At 39.9% G+C, this 14,296-nt stretch overlaps 1 protein-coding gene across 1 annotated transcript in view; it reads right to left on the minus strand.

Moving 5' to 3' along the window:
• Positions 1-14,296, minus strand: part of MEP1A (meprin A subunit alpha) — a 61,114-nt gene that overhangs the window by 46,346 nt on the left and 472 nt on the right. The window contains exon 3 of the mRNA XM_039231123.1: positions 14,103-14,194. Within this exon, the coding sequence (XP_039087054.1) occupies positions 14,103-14,194 (92 nt within the window). The remainder of the gene's footprint in view (positions 1-14,102; positions 14,195-14,296) is intronic.

Genomic DNA, 14,296 nt, shown 5'->3' on the forward strand with positions numbered 1-14,296 from the left:
AAAGTAAATATACACTAAAGGTAGTGGATTAACCACTTACAAAGCTAGAATGAAGGTCAAAAGACAAAAGTAGTAAAAATAATTATAACCACAATAATCAGCTAAGGGATACAGAAAATATAAAGATGTAAAATGTGACTTCAGGGGCACCTGGGTGGCTTAGTCGGTTAAGCGTCCGACTTTCGCTTAGGTCATGATCTCGCGGTTCATGGGTTCGAGCCCCGCATCGGGCTCTGTGCTGACTGCCAGCTCAGAGCCTGGAGTCTGATTCAGTCTGTGACTCCCTCTCTCTCTGACCCTCCCCTGCTCACGCTGTCTCTCTCTCTCTCCTAGAAATAAATAAAACATTAAAAAAAATTTAAAAAATAAATAAATAAAATGTGACTTCAGAAACATAAAATGGCGGGGGGGGAGTTAAAAATGAAGAGTTTCAGAATACATTTAAACTTATATCACTATCAGCTTAAGGCTGCTATATACTATATGGTAACCACAAAACAAAATCCTATAGCAAATACACAAAAGTTAAGAAAGGAATCTAAGCCTAACACTAAAAAAAAATCATCAAATCACGAGGGAAGAGAACAAGAGAAGAAGAAAAGAACAGCCAGAAAACAACAAAATGGCAGTAAGTACATACCTATCAATAATTAGTTTAAGTGTAAATGGACTAAATTCTCTGATTAAAAAATAGAGACTTGACTAAATGGATAAAAAACAAACAAAAACACAAGACCCATCTATATGCTGCCTACAAGAGATACACTTGAAGGGGCACCTGAGTTGCTCAGGTGGTTGAGTGTCCAACTCTTGATCTTAGCTCAGGTGATGATCTCACAATTCATGGGTTCAAGCCCCACGCTGGGCTCTGCACTGGTAGGCCACGGCTTGCTTGGGATTCTGTCTTTCCCACACTCTCTGCTTCTCCCCTAATCATGATCACTTTCTCTCTCAGAAAAAAATTTTGTTCTACACAAATGGAAAGAAAAAGAAAGCTAAGGGAACTATGTTTGTATCAGATGAAATAGACTTTGAAACAAAGACTGTAAAAAGACAAAGAAGGGCATTACATAATGACAAAGAGTCAACCCAACAAAGGGATACAATATTTGTAAATATTTTTATATACATATAATATTTGTAATATTTTATGCACCCACCATATGAGCATCCAAATATTAATAGACACCAATATTAACTGACATAAAGGGAGAAAATGACAACAATATAATAATCATAGGGGACTTTCATATTCTACCTACCATATCAATGGATAGATCACCCAGAAAATCAATAAGGAAACGTTAGTCACAAACAACACATTAGAATAGATAGACTTAATAAATAAATACGGAATATTCCATCCAAAAGCAGCAGAAGGCATATTTGTATCAAGTGCATGTGGAGAGATTACATGTTAGGCCACAACACAAGTTTCAGTAAATTTAGGAAGACTGAAATCATATCAAGCATCTTTTCCAGCCATAGTGATATGAAATGAGAAATCAATTACTAGAGAAAACTGGAAAAATCACAAATATGTGATTAAACAACATGCTAATGAGCAACCAACAGGTCAATGAAATCAAAGGAGAAATCAAAAAACACCTTAAGACAAACAAAAACAGAAATACATAGTTACTATACTGTACACCTGAAACTAATATAACAATGTGTATTAACTAACTGGAATTAAAATAAAAACCTAAAAAAATTTTACAACACCCAAATATGGTTCAATAGAATCACTATATTTAATACTGTGATTAAATCACAACAAATGCCATTATTTGTTCCTATCCCAAACTTTAAATAGTGAACTAAGTAGGAGACTTTCAATTGAATACCCCAATAAAAACTATCTGAAAAAAATGTCTAATACCATAAGTAATGCTGTTTATCAATTGTTGTTAACAATTGAAAAATGATTCTCAACTGCATGTGTAATGAAAATCCCATGGAGTTCTGGGTCACAAACTTTCATTTGTTATGCTGCCAGAAATTCCACTATTAGTGCACAAAGAGTTACTATTGTCTATAATGTTGTACAGGAATAATACCAAAACTACCCAGGCTACAAAACGCTGAAAAGGCCCAGCAATTATTATCACATATTTAGGTTGTAAAGTAGGCATAAAAGACTAATCAGCATTTTGGCTTTTAAATAAGGAAGCATCATTTTGAATTACTCATTTCCTTTATGGATCTCTTTGGTTCAAAATGGCTAGAAAGCAGAAAAAGAAAGAATGAAAGGAAGGGAGGGAGGAAGAGAGGAAGGAAGGGAGGGAGGGAGGAAGGACATGGAAATATAACTTACCAAAATCTATGGAATGCAGCAAAAACAGTTCTGAGGGAAGTTCATAGTGATAAAGGCTTACCTCAAGAAATAAGAAAAATATTAAAGAATCTACATTTACACCTAAAGAAAAAGGACAAAGCCCAAAGTTAGTAGTTCTGAAGAAAGAAAGAAAGAAAGAAAGAAAGAAAGAAAGAAAGAAAGAAAGAAAGAAAGAAAGAAAGGAAGAAAGAAAGAAGAAAGAAGAAAGAAAGAAAAAGGAAGGAAGGAAGGGAGGGAGGGAGGGAGAGAGGGAGAAAAAGGGGAAAACAAAATAATTGTACTATGGTTTTGTGGCTTACAAAAGTGAGGAATATTGGGACTAATAACAGACAGAGCAAGATCCATTCCTCCATTCTTCGTTAGATGCTCCGATACAAGTAATAACACATTTAGCAAGAGTGGCAAAATATGTTTCTTGTAGTAAATCCTACAAACGGGATGACAGGTATGAGCACAATAGGTATGACAGGTCTCTTCAGGAGCAAAAAAAGTCAACTTTTGTTATCTGTGTGCTGCAACCAGAACAGAGCCGGTTTTTAACATCAATATATCACTTCATCTTCACTCAAGCCCTTTGATATATGTTATGGACTGAATGTGTGTCCTCCACCACAACCATTACATTCAAATGCTGAAGCTCTAACCCCCAAAGTGGCTGTGTTTGGAGATGGAGCCTCTAAACAGGTAATTAAGGTTAGATGAGGGTGAGCCCCAAACCCTATAAGAGACATGGGAAGTCACTCTTTCTCTTTCTGAATGCATGCATTGAGAAAAGTTCATGCGAAGAGAGAGGAAGGAGTTAACCAATCTAGGAAGAAGGCTCATACCAAAAGCCAAATTTGCCAGTTCCTTGATCTTGGACTTCCCAGCTTCCAGATCTGTGAGAAAATAAATTTCTGTTATTTAAGCCCCCTGCCCCCAGTCTGTGCTATTTTGTTTTGGCAGCCCCAAAAGGCTAATACCACATGGGTTTCATCCTCATTATCTGTGTTATTGTTGAGAAAATTTTGACCAAGAAAAGTTAATAATTTGTACGAGGTCACACAGTAAGCCATAGCCAGCTTTTTTCCTTCAATTTTTATTAATGTTTATTTATTTCTGAGAGAGATAGAGATGGCAGAGAAAGAGACACAAAATCCAAAGCGGGCTCCAGCCTCTGAGCCGTCAGCACAGAACCCAATGTGGGGCTTGAACCTATGAACCATGAGAACATGACCTGACATGTAACCGACTGAGCCAACCCAGTTTTTAAAATCACCTCTGTCTGACACCACAATCCATGTTCTATCTGCTTTATTCCCATCACTCTAGGAGGGGGAAATGGTGATTAGTTTAAGCGTGTTAATGTTGTTTTCATGAAAGCTCTTCCAATCTTGTAAGGACATTGGGGCTTGATGTTTTATGGTTTGAGGACAAGTCGCTTATCTTCTTTGAGCTTTGGTTTCCTTATCTGTAAAATGATGTTATACCTTGATGATATAGCAGCTCAAATTCTAAGGGTTCTGTGATGTCTTGAAGAAAGTTAACCATCCACTTTCAAAATTTCATTTACTTTTATATATAATCCAATGCTAGGGATTCAGTGTGTACTTGGGTGAAGGCTATCCTGTTTAGACTGGAATATCATGACTGAACTCTGACTTTCGTGATCTACAGCCCACCAGGGGGCGCTGACTTTCTAGCAAATTGGACACAGGGCCTTGGCCTTACAAAAATCATCTAAATTTCAGGGAAATTGCAGCCAGCACATGATTATAAGCAAATTTAAGAAACTGCACTTAGAACTTATTGAGATATGTTTAAAGATAATTGTTAGTACAAATTTATTTCAATATTTTAAGAAAGAGCATCTGCACAAAGGGGTTGAACTTGTTGTTTTTCCCATAATTATGGAGTTATGAAATATATGAAATTTGTATGAAGTTGGACTGGAGGCTCTATTCCAAACTCTAGCCAATTCCCATTCCTTAGCCACATTCCTACTTAATGGCTGTTTCTCACTTACTTCTGCTTGATCTACCTTGGAGGGTTTCATGGAGATTAATTTAAAGGATATGAAAATGGCTACCTACGTGTGTTGTTATAAGGCAAGAGTTTATTGCTGAAAAAATCAAGACTCAGGATGTGTGTTCATTGTTTTAACTATAATCAGACACTTCTAGAAGAAAAAGGTAAAATGAAATCAAAACACATTCGGGGTTTTTGTTTCCTGGAAATGCATTTATTTGAAAACTCCAACGGATAAAAGAAAGGTACCCACATAAGTAGCATGTCTGTATTCAGAAGCATCATATTTTTATGCTACCTGGTGGCTTCACCAAAATAAGGACATTGAGTCAAACACTTTCATTGGAAAAATGATTCTGGGTACAATTCTTCACAAAAACAGTAAAATACTTTGTGGAGCAAATAAGCAGTTTTGAGGGAAGATTCTTCTAACCATTGAGAGAAGTCGATTCAAGGATGCGTGTTTATGGACTTTAGGTAAATTATAATGGGGTCCGCTTGGGGGCGATGTGGTGATGATGGATGGATGGGTGAAGGGGTACGGATAAGGGAGGGGAAGAGAGAAGGGTGTGGAGACCAACTAGGGGGTGTGGGGGTGGGAGGAAGGTAAACAAACTAGTCAAGGGACCCTGTAGGCAGGCAGACATTGTCAGTACTTCAGACACCGGAAGACAGCTACCAAGCAAACAGGACACAAGGACTCGAAAAGTCCACAAGAGAGCAAAGCAGCCACCCAGGAGGATGGGCAGGGCATCGGGAGAAGATATGGGAGATGATGTCCACAGGACTTGTTATATGAGGTGGTGCAATTAGTTGAAAAATATGGGCTTTCTCCGCATGGGTTTGAATGGCCTTGAGAACACTGATTAACATCTGGGAGCCTCAGTTTTTTTCAACCATAAAATAAGGATAAATAATACCTACCTCTCAGTGCCGTTGTAAGGATTTAATAAATTAATACATGTAAAGCTACACATGGTAAGTACTACAAAAACATCACCGTTATCATGATCCTCCTTTCTTTCTCTTCATCATCATTTTAATCTTTTTTTTTTTTTTTTAATAAGAGAGACAGAGATTGGGGCGCCTGGGTGGATCAGTTGGTTAAGCGTCCGACTTCGGCGGGGGTCATGATCTCACAGTTCGTGGGTTCAAGCCCCGCGTGGGGCTCTGTACTGACAGCTAGCTCAGAGCCTGGAGCCTGCTTCAGATTCTGTATCTCCCTCTCTCTCTCTGACCCTTCCCTGCTCACGCTGTCACTCTCTCTCTCTCAGAAATAAATTTTTTTAAAAAACATTTAAAAAAATAAGAAAGAGAAAGGGAGTGGAGGAGGGGCAGAGGGGGAGGGAGGGAAGAGAGAGAGAGAGAGAGAGAATCTCAGATTCCATTCTCAGCATGGAGCCTGACCCAGGGCTTGATCCCACGACCCTGGGATCGTTACCTGAGCTAAAATCAAGAGTTGGGCACTCAACTGACTGAGCCATCCCAGTGCCCCCATAATTTTTATGTTTATCATTATCCCCACGTATTGTTTTCCTTCTAAGGCCTGTGAGTGACCGTCTTTAAGTGGATGCCCTGTGTGCCTTCCCATGCCTGAAAACTAAATTGAAAACAAAACTCTGATAAAATTTAACATACACCTTCCCTGTGACCAAGCAATTCCACTCCCAGGTATTTACCAAAGAGAAATGAAAATATGTGGAAATAAAAAGTCGTGTACCCAATGTTCATTGCAATTTTTTATTGTAGTAAAAGCATTTAACATTAGATCTATGCTTTCAGCAAAATTTTAAGTGTAAAATATTGTTAACATAGACACCATATTGTACAACAGATCTCTAGAACTCATTCATCCTGCATAACTGAAAACTTTTCCCCACTGAATAGCAGCTCCCAATTTCTTCCTCTCCCCAGCCTCTGGCAATCACCATTCTACTCCGTGTTTCTATGACTCTGGCCAGTTTAGACACCTCGTAGAAGTGGAATCATGCAGTATTTGTCCTTTTGTGATGGCTTATTTCATTCAGCATAGTGTCCCCCAGGTTCAGCCATGCTGTCGCATATTGCAGGATTTCTTTCCCTTATAAGACTTAATAATATTCCATTTTGTGTATACACCACACCTTTTTGATCCATTCATCAGTCAGTGGACATTCAGGTTATTCCCATATCTTCACTGTTGTGAATAATGTTTCACTGTAGTTTAATCATAATGACCTCAAAGTGTAAACAACTCAAATGTCTGCCAAGTAGTAAATTAATAAGTAAATTATGCTATCTTCATCCAGGGAATAACCAACCAACAGAATCAATAACCATAGATGAATCTCAAATACATCATGTCGAATGTAAAAAGTCAGACACAAAATAAGGCATACTAATTATTTCCTTATATGAAGTTGAATATGCCAACCTAATTTATGGTGACAGATATCAGAACAGAGGTATGGGAAACAGGGACTACGGCAGTGTGGGTGGACTGGAAATGTGCATGGGGAAACATTCTTGGGCAATGAGAATGTTCTAATCCTATGTATGGTGTAGATTTCACAGGTATACTCATTAAACATTTCACGTAAGCTTTGTGCATTCGACCTATGTAAATTCTACCTCAATAACATTGTAGTTCTTCAGGAAAATAAGACAAAACCAAACAAACAAGTCTATGGTATTTAGCCAAGAAGCTCTCACAAAGCAAAGCTGAGCTACCAAGACGTAGGGAAGGCAGCACGTGCAGCGATAGCTTTCCTGGCAAACAGACAGGAGCATATAGTGATGAATAAAGCAAGAGCAACTTTCCAGAAGAGTGAGCACATCCACAGCCATTCAGAAAAACCATCAGCTGACAGAGGGCACCCCAGCAAAAGGTCTTCCTGTGTGAAAGCTAAATTGTTATCAAGCATAATCGCAGTCTGTGACCAGGGTTCATGGGGCACGTCCTGAGGATTTGTCTATTGTCCATTAATATGTCTGTTTACACTACCACCAGGTCCTCTGCTTTTCCTCCAAAGTGTATCCATGATCTGGCTGCTTCTCACAGCCTTCACTACACCCCGAGCCACCATCATCTCTAGCCTCATTACAAGAAGTTCTGTAATGGCATCCCCGCTCTCACTCTCCTCCTTCTACCACCTATTCTCAGCAGAGGAGTCAGAGATGTGGCTAGAACTCAGCAATAGTTTTCCATGGCCCTGAAAATGAGATGCCTAATTTTTGCCATGGCTCACAAGGTTCACGTGAACCTATTGCTGACCACCTCTTCAACCTCAGCTCCTTCCCTGAGGCACCCCCCACCTGCTCCAGCCACAGTGGCTTCTTACTGTAGCTCAGATGTTCTGGACTCTCTCTAGATACTTATTTTTCCCTCCATCTGGAATGCACCTCACTACAGCGTCTTGCTTTTACTTCCTTTAGGTCACTGTTCAAATGGCTTCTCCTTGTGGAGATACCTTCCCTGACTCTTCTTTGTAAAATGGCACCTTTCCTATTAATCTAGATGATGGTTAATTTTGACTGGGCCATGGGGTGCCCAGGTATTTGGTTAAACATTATTCTGAGTCTTTCTTTGAGGGTGTTCTTCTTGGATAAGATTAACATTTAAATTGATAGATGAAGAAAACAGATTGTCTTCTATAATGTGGGTGGGCCTCATTCAATTAGTTGAAGGCCTGAATAGAAGAAAAGGCTGGCTCTCTGCCAGGTAAGAGAATTTTCCTACCTGACGCCCTTTTAACTGAGACATCCACTCTTCCCGGTACTACAACAGCCTGCCAACTTCCGAACTTGAACATTAGTTCTGCAGATTTTGAATTTGCCAGCTTTTGTAATTGTGTAAGCCAGTTCCTTATTATTTTTCTCTCCCCACCCCCAATGGCTATTACCCATCTGTAGGTCTTCTTTGGGAAAATCCCAAGTTTTTAACCCCATGGCTATGCTGCCTCCCAGTGGCATCTCTTGCCTAGGTTATTCCAGAACTTTCCTAGCTAGTCTCCCTGTCTGCATTCTTGCCCGGCTCCAGACTGTTTGTGATGTCACACCTAACCCTGCCTAACTCTCCTCAGAGCCTTCTTGTTGCCTTCTGAACACCATCTGAGCATCACACCATGGTCGACTGTGACCTGGCTTTACAAAACATCCTCCAAGGCCAACTGCCATGGTCACCATGTCCCCTGGCCTTCCCTGCTACTTCATAAACAATATATTTCAGCCTTGCCAAACCTGCTTTGGTCCCACAGATTCAACACACATCCTCTATATGTCTGGGCTGCAGAGTTCTCTCTCAACTCTCCTGCTTACCTCCAGCCTGCTCTTGGGTCTTTCATTCATATGCCACTTCCTCCATGCTGACTCCTTTGACTTTTCCAGACCACTTTATGAACTCCAGATAAGCCATCCCAGAGAGCCCTGGACCTCCCCTTTCACAGACCATCAACTTTTCTTGGTTTTAGTTGTTTAACTTCTTGCCTTCCCACGTGGACACAAACTAGTCTGTTTCATTCACTTTAGGACAAGCAACTGGTATGCATAATACATATTGTTAAGTGGTTGATTGAATCTGTGAGTAATATATGATTATCACCTCTTTAGAACCCATCTACCTATTTGTATGCAATTTCTAGAAAAGGGAAATCTATAGAGAAAGAAAATAGATTAGCAGTTGCCAAGGGCTGGGAGTGGAAATGGAGAGTGCCTGCCTAACAGTGGAATCTCCTTGGTATGATGGAAATGTTCTCAAATTGAACTGGGGTGATAGTTATACAACTCTGTAAGTTAACTAAAAATCATTGAATAGTAGGTACACTTAAAATGAGAGCCATAACAATGGCATGTAAGTTATACCTCAATGTAAAAAAATTTTTTTTTAAATAATGCATCTAGGGGTGTCTGAGTAGCTCAGTCAGTTAAACATCAGGCTCTTGATTTCAACTTAGGTCATGATCTCATAGTTCCTGAGTTTAAGCCCCATGTTGGGCTCTGTACTGACAGTGCAAAGCCTGATTAGGATGCTCTCTTTCCCTATCTCTGCCCCTCCCCCTTCCTCACAATAAATAAAAAAAGAAGAAGAAGAATGTATCCAATGTGTGCTGGCTCATTGCCAGCCAGTTCCAGAGATGTTTTCCTGATGGCAGGAAAGATATCCCAAAATCTGATGCTCCTTTTTATAAAAACAATGATACCCAGACCTCACATTTCACAGTTTCATATACAACTTTAACTTCTCTGTGGAAAATATTTTGCCCCTTTAGATTCTTCAGGGTCTATAATCATCAAGTTTCATGGCAAGCAATAAGGAGCCCAGAATCATATTGCTGCGAGAAGTCCTGTACTGAACATTAAAGAAGAAATCTTTATAAATTGTTTTTCTCAAAGACTAGCACGATATGTGCCTGGGTTAGATTAGGCTGGAGAAGTGTCCCAGTGTGAGCAGGCCAGAGACAGGAGAATGACTCAGACAGTAGAAGCTGTTTTCTCCAATTTCTGAATTCTCGGTGGGATGTTGCTAAATAGTCATATGGTTCCCAGGGGGAAGAAGTTCTCTGATTTCCCTTCTGCAAAGTCAGCAAGAATTTGGAGTTCTCTAGCCCAACGTGGGGGAACATATGTGGGAACAAGCAGGCCTTGGAACCCCAGTCATATTCTAGGAGGAGCTGCTTCTTTGCCCTGGTCAGTTCAAATGTGACAGGGCAATGAATGTTTGGGTAAGGGGCTGCAGCAACACCTGTGAAGTTATCACGTGCCTTGTGCCTCAATGGGAGACCCATGGTGCTTCTCAGGCCCACGATCCCTGGAGGGCTCAAAGTTAGCGGCTCCAAAATCTCTTGGTCCCATGGAATCTTGGACTGCCCCAGTGTAGATCAGCAAATCCAGCAGGGGAGAGAACTCCAACGTCTCTTGGGCTGTCCCTCACTGGGCATTTGCTCTTTTGCATTGGGATTAATTGATGATACTTGATTGCCATGGAGTTGGTTCATGTAATTTTATAAGATTTAAGAAACCGGTCTCAGGAGAAAGAGTGGCTCAAGAGACAGATTACAGGACAGGAACACAGAAGATCGGAATTCAAATTCTGATTCTATAACCAATCAGCTATGTGACTTTGGGGAAATCACTTTTCCACTTCGAGAATCTGCTTGTCCATCTGTAAAATGCAGGTTTAGGGTTAGATGAAGTTTAAGGTTTTCTTGACTCTGATACTAAGAATAATAATAATTTTAATTTCCTAGCCATTTTCCTAATCATAGGTGCCAGGTACATTTGCATTCAGTCCAAAGAGGCAGGCATGGTTCTCACTGTTTGTGATGGATGGAAATGAGGATGAGTCAGACTAAAAATTGCTCAAGTTCAAAATGCTTGGAAACAGAATTACTTGGACTTGCCCAAATCTGTCTACTCTACATTGGGCCCTACACCCAACCACACAGCGGAATATGAGGGAATTGTTCCTCATTTCCTGGCACTGTTGACATTTCCAAAGGCCACTCGATGCTTCAAAAAGCCTCTAGATTATTTTCCCCAACACTGTATTTAGAAAACGTTTAAGCATACAGAAACATTGAAAGAATGTTATAGTAAAAACTCTTACACCGATTTTCTACTAGTTCTCACTGCTTACCTTGCCACACATCAAGCCATCTAACCATCCATCCCTCTCTTCCTCCCTTCATCTATCTTATTTTTTATGGAATCCTTTGATTTTGATTATTTTTGAGAAAGGCTTCTTCCCATCAAGTTTTCTGTCTTTTCTCCCTGGCCACATACCATTCAATCATCACAAGGGCCAATGCAGCAGGCACAATCCCACCTTATGGATAAAGAATCAGGCTCATGAAGGTAAGCCTCTCGCTCAGTATCACTTAGCTAGAAGCAATAGTGTCCATAGCTCTCTCGGGCTAAAATCTAGAAGCTTACCCTTATGTTCTTATGCCATCTGACATGGTACTTTTCCAAAAGCAGGCATTATGACCAAACTTTGCTCATTTCTACCAGGGATTTTTTTTTTCATAGACAACTAACATCTTTTACAGCCAAACGAAACAAGAACAGCAACAATAAAGACACCTCATGGTTTATTCACTGTGCTATGACCACAACTTTAAAAATAGTACCTTAGGGGCACCTGGGTGGCTCAGTCTGTTAAGCTACCAACTTCAGCCCAGGTCACAATCTTGTGGTTCATGGGTTCAAGCCCTGCATTGGGGTCTGTGCTAACAGCTCAGAGCCTGAGGCCTGCCTCCGATTCTGTGTGTGTGCCTCTCTCTCTACCCCTCTACCCCCCACTCATGCTCCCTTTCTCTCTCTCTTTCTCAAAAATATATAAACATTAAAACATAAATAAATAAATAAATATAGTATCCTAAAAGAGAATATATAAATTATGTGGCCCTTCTATAGGGCTGAACATTTACAGTTTGATTCTGTGCATGTGTTTACATGTGTTTGTCTATTTATGTGTATTCCATAATATCTGTTACTTTTACATACCTATGCCCTTGAACTTAGTTCACAACCTTGGCTGGGTTTTGTTTATTTCTTGGTTTTGTTTTGTCCTGCTCTTGAAAGAGTAGAAGAAGGGGTGCCTGGGTGACTCAGTCGGTTAAGCATCCTACTTCAGCTCAGGTCATGATCTCACGGTCCGTGAGTTCAAGCCCCATGTCGGGCTCTGTGCTGACAGCTAGCTCAGAGCCTGGAGCCTGATTCGAATCCTGTGTCTCCTTCTATCTGAGTCTCCCTCTATCTGACCTTCCTTTGCTCACACTGTCTCTCTTTCTCTCTCTCTCTCTCTCTCTCTCTCCCTCTCCCTCTCTCAGAAATAAAGAAAATATTTTTAAAAAGAAAGAGTAGAGAATCAGTTTCATCAGGTGCATATGTGGAAGTATTGACACTTGTGTGACACGAGATTGCTCAGATTTTGCTCAGCATGCCTCTCAAGACCCAGGCTTATTACCCTCAACCTGTCAACTTGGCTCAAACAAGGAAACCAATTCCATTGCCAACCTGATCGAGCAGAAGGGCATTGTTTACCAGAAATACTTCACATGACCCAAAACCCAGTGACTATTTGTATTTTGGACTAGTCTTCCCCTCTGCTTTTATTTAAATATAGGCGTGTCTGCATTTAAGGAAGCCATCATACTTCAAATCCAGAAGACTTATCCTGAAAGTGCTTAAATCTTTTGTGCCATGATCCCCTTTGGTCATCTGGTAAAGCATTGGACCTCTTCTAGAAAACGTGTTTTTACATTTCTTAATGTTTTTGTAATTTATTTTCAAGAGACAGACCACTAGTGGGGGAGGGGCAGAGAGAGGGAGCACAGAGGTTCCAAAGCAGGCTCTGTGCTGACAGCAGAGAGCCCAAGGCAGGGCTGGAAATCACTAACCGTGAGATCATGACCTGAGCAGAAGTCAGAAGTTCAACCAACTGAGCCACCCAGATGCCCTTAGAAAAAGTGTTTTTAAATTAATAGAATAAAATGTAAAAGGCTATAAAGGAAACTAATTTTATTAAAATGCAATTATCAAAAGGTTAAAATAATAGCTGATGATATAAAATGTCTGCTTATTAATGTATTATATAACTAAACACAAGGATAAGTCTAATAGTTATCATAATCTCCAACTAATGATGAGTGTTAATGTTATTTCAAGAGATTTAACATATATGGATATTTAATAATCTGAAATACCATGACTTATAATATTATGTTAATATGTAATGCAAATACATGAGTTGTCTGTCAAAGTCATAGAAAACTGATAATATTTGAGTTTTGTTACCCAACTCATAGTTTTTTTTAATTCTTTTTATGTTTTGTTTATTTCTTTGTGTGTGTGTGTTTTCTTTTTTTTTTAATAGTTTATTGTCAAGTTGGTTTCCATACAACACCCAGTGCTCATCCCCACAAGTGCCCTCGTCCATGGCCATCACCCCCTTCCCCTCCCCCCCACCCCCATCAGCCCTCAGTTTGTTTTATTTATTTCTGAGAGAGAGAGAGAGAGGCAGTGTGAGCAGAGGAGGGTCAGAGAGAGAGGGAGACTCAGAATCTGAAACAAGCTCCAGGCTCTGAGCTGGCTGTCAGCACAGAGCCTGCTGCAGGGCTCGAACCCACGAACCATGAGATCATGACCTGAGCCGAAGTTGGAAGTTTAACCGACTGAGCCACCCAGGTGACCCTACCCAACTCATAGTTGAAGAAAATGCTAAATATCAGTATTAATAAAAGTAAAGATTGGTTTTTTTCCCCCCAGAGAAGTTTACATATATCCTAAATTCTATGCAGTCATGGGAATGCTTAGTTTGGAAAGGACGTTAGCAATTATGTTTCAGGGGTTCTAGACATAGATGGCCTCACGATAATTTAGTTAATACTGAAGAAATAGAAGTTCCTGGGACCTTGGAATGACTTAGCTTATTGAAATAGAATCTCTGAAGTAAAATCCATGTATATGTTTATAAACCCCAAAGTTGATTCTATCATACAGCCAATCAAGAAACTCATTGAACTCAGTATTTCCAAGGAATTTCTCCAAGAATTTCTGATATATATTCCTTTTCCACCCTTAAGTCTCATGGACTTGGTATTTTGAATGATTTATCTCAGTGTATAAGTTAAGTAGCCATTAATTCCTTCCTCCTATAAAAAAGTACTTAAGGTGTAATTTACATAGAGTAATAGTCACACTTTTCAGCATATCGGATAATCGTACAACTACAACAATTATCAAGACATGGAACAGTTACATCACCCTAAAAACTTACCTGTGCCCCTCTGTAGACAGCACTTCCCTCTCTCTTCAGTCCCTGCCAACAACTGATGTGTTTTCTGTCCTAGTTGTCTTTTCCAGATCGTCCTATAAATGATTCATACAGGCCTTTGAATCTGGCTTCTTATATTTATCATAATGGATTTGGGGTTCACGCATGTTCTTTGTGTATCAGTAGTTCATTCCCTT

Source organism: Hyaena hyaena, unplaced genomic scaffold (genome assembly GCF_003009895.1).
Source record: "Hyaena hyaena isolate Hyena2069 unplaced genomic scaffold, ASM300989v1 scaffold_55, whole genome shotgun sequence".
In the NCBI taxonomy this organism is placed as follows: domain Eukaryota; kingdom Metazoa; phylum Chordata; class Mammalia; order Carnivora; family Hyaenidae; genus Hyaena; species Hyaena hyaena.